General features: G+C 33.0%; 1 protein-coding gene across 1 annotated transcript; it reads left to right on the forward strand.

Annotated features, from left to right (window-relative positions):
• Positions 1–866: 866 nt before the first annotated feature.
• Positions 867–1,823, forward strand: LOC136387935 (olfactory receptor 5F1-like). Its single transcript, XM_066360040.1, has one exon. The coding sequence runs from the start codon at positions 867–869 to the stop codon at positions 1,821–1,823; it is 957 nt and encodes a 318-aa protein (XP_066216137.1).
• Positions 1,824–7,986: the final 6,163 nt, after the last annotated feature.

Genomic DNA, 7,986 nt, shown 5'->3' on the forward strand with positions numbered 1-7,986 from the left:
GATAACAAAATAAAAGCGCAGCAAGTATTTATTTATAAGGTGTCTCAAATTTTGGCCAACAAAGTAATCCAAATAAATATTCACTGCGTTTCATTTCATTTACAAAGTGAAATAATTCTTTTTTTATTTTTAAGCTTCAACTGAGAATCAATAACAAAAGAAGTTAATAGTCTACATGAGTAAGGTACTGAGAAAGCTCATTAGGATTTGATGCTGTTATTCACTGCAGTAGACAGGTACTGTGTTGGCTACTACTGGACATTAATTTCATAGTGTACTCTGTATTGAGAACAATTACTGGTTTCACTTTTAAAAGACTACAAAACCATTCTTGAAGATGCAATGAATGTAAAAATCTTGGTTATTTGAAATTGTCATTATCTTTGCTGCTTGTGGTACATGAGGAATTTCTGGGGGGCAATGGCTAAAATTTGAAGTTAAAGGAAAAACAAAGTGGTCTTGAAAAAAATGCCTTTCTGTTCAATTCATATACCTTTCAGAGACTGGGAGAGACTACAGTAGGAATATTCATATTGTTTGCATTTTGTATGTGGGCCAGTAGAGAACAACATATGTTGCATTTGCAGAAACTTATGTTGAGGATGAAATTTATGAGCAGTAATTTGAGAGATCTACAAGCAGATTTAATAACTATAATGTCACTTGCTTCATAAAATCACATGCTTCTACATTTGTCCATTAATTATGCTCTATCTTCAGTCACTCTCTTTACTTTGCTCTATCAACCCAGGGTATTTTCTTCCCATGTATCGATAACCTCATTAACATTTCAACTATTCCTATAATTTTTGAAGAGGGAAGTATTTACATCTAATGCAAATTTAAGTAAACTATATCTGTAACAAATGACCAGAACAAATTACACCTTGGTGACAGAGTTCATCCTGCTGGGATTAGCAGACGCTCTAGAGCTACAGATTAGCCTCTTTTTGCTCTTTTTTGTGATTTACACTCTGACACTCTGGGGGAATGTTGGGATGATCCTCTTAATCAGGACTGATTCACGACTTCACACACCCATGTATTTCTTCCTGGCTAACCTGTCCTTCGTGGATATTTGCTATTCATCCACCATCACCCCCAAGATGCTGGTGGATTTACTGTTAGAGAAGAAAACCATCTCATTTGCTGGCTGCTTTCTGCAGATGTACTTCTTTATCGCCTTGGCCACTACTGAATGCCTCCTGTTTGGGTTAATGGCCTATGACCGCTATGTGGCCATATGCAACCCTCTACTTTACCCCTTGGTCATGTCCAGGACAGTCTGTCTAAAAATGGCAGCAGGGGCCTTCACAGCGGGGCTGTTGAACTCTATGGTGAACACAAGTTATGTAAGCAGCTTGCCGTTCTGCAGTTCCAATGTCATCCACCACTTCTTCTGTGACACCCCTCCACTTTTTAGACTCTCATGTTCTGACACACACCTGAATGAAAGCATTTTTTCTACCTTTGCTGGAGTAAATATGATTGGAACTCTGCTGGTCATCCTCACCTCCTATGCCTACATTCTCTTCTCCATCTTCCGTATGCACTCAGGGGAGGGGAGGCACAAAGCTTTCTCTACGTGTGCCTCTCACCTGACAGCGATAATTCTGTTCTATTCCACTGCCATCTACACCTATCTGAGACCTAGTTCCAGCTACTCCCTGAGTCAGGACAAAGTGGCTTCTGTGTTCTACACAGTGGTGATCCCCATGTTGAACCCTCTGATCTACAGTCTCAGAAATAAGGAAGTAAAAAGCGCTTTATGGACTGTAATTGCCAGGAAAAGAAGCCCTTCATTTCTGGGATGGTTTGGTTAATTTTCTAAACCTAGTAGTGTATTTAATTAACTTTCAAAGGCTGGTTCAAAGTTACAGTTTTTAATAAAATATTTTTAAGTAATTATGTTCTGTAATGTTAAGTATTTGAATGTATATTATACACACTTTCTCTTTTATATAGTTTGTGTTTTTCTTCAATATTATATTTCAAACATTCTCCCATGATCATACATATTCCCATATTGGATCATCACACTATTTGAGAGTACTCTTTCTCTTTAATATGTCATAATTAAACTGTCTTCTACCTTCTATCATGATTAATAGTGAGATGAATGTTATTTTACAAGTTACTCAGTGCACAAGTACAAGAATTTGTCCAGGTATAATTTTAGATGTGGCACTGTGTGTCTATAGAATATATGTATGTTCAACTTTAAAATATAGCATACTGTTTTCTAAATTTTCTGTTTATATTTATACTTTCAAAAACAGCCCATTACACTCAGGTTCCAAATCCTTTTTACCAATTGTTCTGGTCAGATATTTAACTTCTTTCTCCAATATAGTAAGGGTGACAAATATTTAAATCTTTAACATATCCAAAGTTATTTTTGACATGGTAATAAGTAGACAGGTTTTAAATAAAGACAGCCTATTTTTCTGCTGATTTTTTTGAATATTTGTCCTCCACTTATCATGAATGATAGCCTCAATATTAAGTGTTCATTAATTCATAAAACTTTCTGGATTGAATCCATCAGTCAATGTTAAATTATCTTTGGTAAATTTTTCTTCGTACAATGGCATTAATAAATCCTAGATATTTCTTCAGAAATAGTTTGTCCATTTTGATCTGGGTTAATCCACATAATCCTAATTACTATGTATAGATGTGAAAGGTGGACAGTGAAGAGGACTGAGAAGAAATAATTTTGATTCATTGGGAATATGGCATTGGAGGAGAGTTCTGTGGATACCCTCCAGAAAGGTCATCAAGTGGGTCCTAGATAAATTAAGCCTGATATATTCTGGAGTAAAATGACAAAAGTGAGGCTTTTTCACATCAGACATAACATGAGAAGGCAGGGTTCTTTGGAAAAGATAGTGATGCTGGAAAAAGACAATGTTAGGAAAAAAAAAACAATGAAAGAAAAGAGAAAGATTAAATATGAGATGGATAGACTCCACAAAGTAAGCCATATTATGAGTTCCCATTTGGTGAGCAAGGCTGTTGAGGACGGGACACTGTGAACATCACTCATTCATTGGGTTGCCAAGAGTTAGAGCTGACTAAAGGGCATGTGACAACAATCTACAAAAATGTTAAAGTTAGTTTTTCACTTTTAACTCACTTATAAAGCTTGGCTTGTAATTGTGTTGTATTTGTCATCCAATTTTGTAAAACACTTCTTTAAAATAAGGAGTCATCCTCATGAACATGGTGTCATTATTAGTATTATTTATTTTAATAATGTTTTATCATTTTCGTATGTTATGCATATCTACTGTTAGATCCAGTTCTCTAAGAACCTTGTATATTATTAATGTTAACCTTTAAAAAATAAATTCTAAATATTCTCTGCATTGTTGAGGAAGTACAACTAATACTCAGGTTAAATATTGATACTACATTTAGCAACCTAGACAAGCCATTTTATTGTTTCATAATTTTTTATTTTACCTCGTTACATGAGTTTATTCCTTATATATATATTTTTTTGTTTTTCCTTTCTCTTCTAGCTACATTCTCCAATCAATATTTACCTAAAGGTGGCATCATTAGCTATAACTGCCTTTTATATATCATTTTTTAAATATTTATTAATTTTAATTATTGTGTTAACATGGATTCAAGTGTCCCACTCAATATAATGCCCTCACCTGCCACCCCGTGTCCCCTATTACACTCTCTTTGTCTCCTCCTGCTAACTCCTTCCCCTCTTCTCTCTGGGATTTGTTGTCCTGTTATCTGTATCTCTGTGTTATGTATATATAATTTTACTAATCCCTTCACCTTCTCTGATCCAATCCCCTCATCCTCCTTCCCTCTGACAGCTGTCCTTCCCTCTGACAGCACCCTGTGACCCTGCCTCTGCCTCTATTTCATTCCTGTTCACTTTGTTCATTAGATTCCACATATAAGTGAGATCATATGACTTTTTCTTTCTCTACCTGGCTTATTTCACTTAACATAATAATCTCCAGGTCCATCATGCCATCACAAAAAGTAAGATTTCCTTCTTTTTCACGGGCATGTAGTATTCCATTGTATATATGTACCATAGCTTTTTAATCATCCACTGACACTTGGGCTGTTTTCAGACCTTTTTACCTCCTAAATATTAATTAAAATTATTCTTGAGACTCCAAATGCAAGTTATATGGTTTACCTTGCACTATTTTTGTCACAAAGGAAAATAGAAGTTTTTTTAAAAATTGCAATAATAAATTTTGTGAAAAAAATACAAGCAACTAGGTCATAAACCTTAACCATTAAATTGCAAAATAAGACCTAACATTAAAAGTAATTTTCCACCATTTTTGAAAGTAACTTCATATCACTTGTTAATCCACAAATTTATAATGCTAACATGCTACCACCTTTGAGACTTGTTTAGAGTTTCTAGCAGGGAGCACAGTTACTCATATACCCTTGACCGAAGAACGATCCTCTCCTCTATCAGGGAAGTTTGTCCTCTTCCACTGAGAGCAGTTTTGGGAGGGACACACATGGAGCAGTGAGGGAGAAAGGGGACACCCGCCTAGCCAGCCAGATCAGCCAAATCAACCCTGGTGACCAATGGGGTGACAGATGTCGCAGCCAGATCACCCTCACATCCCATGCTACCACCTTTGGAGACAAATTCACCATTCTAAGTGAATGCCCAATGAGCCTCATTATAAAGATTTTTAGTCAATATTTTTAGCTTAAATGAAAAGGAAATACAGAGGAATTATTAATGAAGGGATAAGCATCATAATCCATCACATTCTTGAGAAGAAAATTGATGAATATGTGATAAAAATATAAGAAGTCTTCTTCAATGTTATTTATTTTAATGTAATGACTTCTTTGACTCTTGCAAATTCATACGTTTTATATTGGGGAATATATACGGCTCAGCATCAAAAGACTTTCTAATTATATTAGTTCTTATTGAATCTTAGGAGAAATAAATAGACATTACAGTTTTTTAGTTAATCAAGATATTTTTCACTCTTCTGTTTAAAAAGGCAATCCACATATGCTGTTAGCTAAGGAAAATATAAAATAAAGAACCTATTTATCTTACATTCTTATTTATCATTGTATGCATTGCCTTATTAACTTAAATAAAATAAACTTATTAGAGTAAAATATAATCTTCCTCAGGTTAATCTTTGCATAAATGATATACACAAAAAATGTTCATTACATAAAACATCATGAATCATAAATTTAATAATTTGTAACACTGACTTAAAATTTGTATGTTTACATTTTAAAATATAATCAATTATATTGATTAATTTATTCATTTACCTACAAACATTTAGTAAATGCCTACACTGTCCTATTAACTTAATCAATTAAAAATCTGTGCTTTAAACTTTTTATTATCTATTTTACAAGAGAAAAATATAAACAAATAACTGAAAATGATAAATTCTGTTATTAATATATTATATATACTGCAAATAGAAACTGAGTAGATTTTTTATAATTAAGCTCTTCATTCTGACATGTGAAAATATGAAACTCACTGTACATCTCAACTGTAAACTCCCTTTGATCAATTTTAAATTTATATCCAGTCAAGAGATTACAGTTGTCAGGACACTAGAATTTATTTCTCAGTCACCTTCTGCAAAAGAAAATATTTGTATTACCTCATAAGTAGAAGGAAAACACTATAGATAGATAGATAGATAGATAATAGATAATAGATGATAGATAGATAGATAGATGATAGATATAGATAGATAGATAGATAGATAGATAGATAGATAGATAGATAGATGATAGATAAAAGTTTGCACAGATGTCAATCATGGGGTAGTTTTTAACATCATGATAATGAGATCTGTAGTTGTGTTTTTTTGTAATTGAATTTATTGGGGTGACAGTGGTTAATAAAATTATAGAGGTTCCAGGTATACAGTTCCATAATACATCATCTATATACTGTATTCTGTATTTACCACCCCAGCTGAAGTCTCTTTTATCACCATTTAATCCTCTTTACCCTCTTCTAAATGATGTTACAGATGTTTCTATAGAAGCATAAATACTCTACCTTCTCTGAGTTTTGAAAGATTGGATTTACTAGAAGATGCATACACACACATATAAGTATGTGTGTGTACAGATGTATATGTGTGTCTATATATTATATCTATAATAGACATAAAATTTTATAAGTAAGTGAGCTAAAGTGAAATTGGGCAGGAAATTTAACTATTAATGGCTGTTAATACTTTCTAATGAAGACTGTGCTCAAGTCAATTTTTTCACTTCCTAAAAGGTTGCCCATTGAGAAGTCACTTAATAGTTTGAAGTCCTGCTTTATTCATCTGCAAAATGTGTACAATAATAATGCCTCCCTCAAAGACTCATATAGATAATCAATTAAAAATTTAAATGGAAACATGTAATACAGGACTTGATGCCTTATGAGTTTTCTCTGCAAAGAAAGTCTCCCGGCATATGGACATCCAATGTGCTTTATTCAACCTTGTTTTATCTGTGTTTTTAGGTTGGAAAGATCCGTAGTATCATCACCTTCTAGGATAAGAATAACATAGTAATTGCAATAATCCAACATAATTCCAGATTCATGAAAATGACAATGTATTTCATAGTCCTATTAGATTGGGGTATAATTTTTAAATCACTGTACAATGTATTTATTACTTTCTCCTTCTAACTAATTTCACTCACAGATTTAGACTGAAGTTTGACTCAGACAAAGGAAAGACCCATGCCACTGCTCACATACACCGACTAGTAAAGGAAAAAATAATAATTTAGCAGTAGACCCATTTAAAATAGGCCTAAAATACAGAAAGAGTGATGGGCATACAACACAATCAACAGTTCAAATGGTATGGAAATGTTAACCTGAAACCTATGTATTCTTAACAATCAATGTCACCCGTTAAATTGAATTTTCCAAATAAAATTTAAAAAAAATTAAAATACTAAAAGAGAGGCTATGTAAATTGCCAATTAAGTTATTTTTGGTGTTACAGAGATCAGGAACCACTTCATGATGTAATGTTTGATTGCACATAAATGCATGTGACTATATTTTATTTTCTTTGGAGACTAGAGATTCTGCCTTTAGAGGATTGATTCCACAATTAAACCTTATAATCTAGTCCCCATGGTTACCCCATTCTCTTCCAGGATAACAAAATAAAAGTGCGGCAACAAGTATTTATTAATGAGTTGTCTCAAATTTTGGCAAACAGGTAATCCAAATATTCACTGTGTTTTACTTAATTTATAAAGTGAAATATTTCTTCTTTATGTTTAAGCTCCATTGAGAACCAAAAATAAAAGAAATTAATCATCTACATGAGTAAGACACTGAGGAAGAAGCTCATTAGAATTTGATGCTGTTATTCACCGCAGTAGACAGGTACTGTGTCGGCTACTACATAACATTAATTTCATAGTGTACTTTCTATCCAGAACAATTATTGGTTTCATTTTTAAAAGACTACAAAATCATTCTTAAAGATGCAATGAATATCAAAATATTGGTTATTTAAAATTGTCATATTTGTTGCTGGTGGTACATGGGGAATTTCTGGGAGGCAATGCATACATTTTGAAGTTAAAGAAAAAACAAAGTGTTCTTGAAAAAAATGGATTTCTGTTAAATTTATATACCTTGCAGAGCCTGGGAGAGATTACAGTAGGGATGTTTGTATTGTTTGCATTTTGGATGGGGGCTGGTAGAGAACAACATATATTACATTTGCAAAAATTTAAGTAAAGGATGTAAATTAAGATCAGCAATTTGAGAGATCTATAAACACATATAATATATATGTCATTTGCTTAATAAAATCAAATGTTTCTGTATTTGTCCACTAATTTTTCCCTTTCTTCAGTCAATCTCTTCACTATGCTATATTAACCCAGGGTTTTTTTTTCCCATGTGTCAATAATCTCATTAACATTTCAACTATCCCTGAAATCTTTGGAAAG

This window comes from Saccopteryx leptura, chromosome 1, assembly GCF_036850995.1.
Source record: "Saccopteryx leptura isolate mSacLep1 chromosome 1, mSacLep1_pri_phased_curated, whole genome shotgun sequence".
Taxonomy (NCBI): Eukaryota; Metazoa; Chordata; class Mammalia; order Chiroptera; family Emballonuridae; genus Saccopteryx; species Saccopteryx leptura.

Excerpts from the sequence above, each read along its gene's own strand:
- LOC136387935 (XM_066360040.1), top strand. The coding sequence starts at position 867 with ATGACCAGAACAAATTACACCTTGGTGACAGAGTTCATCCTGCTGGGA.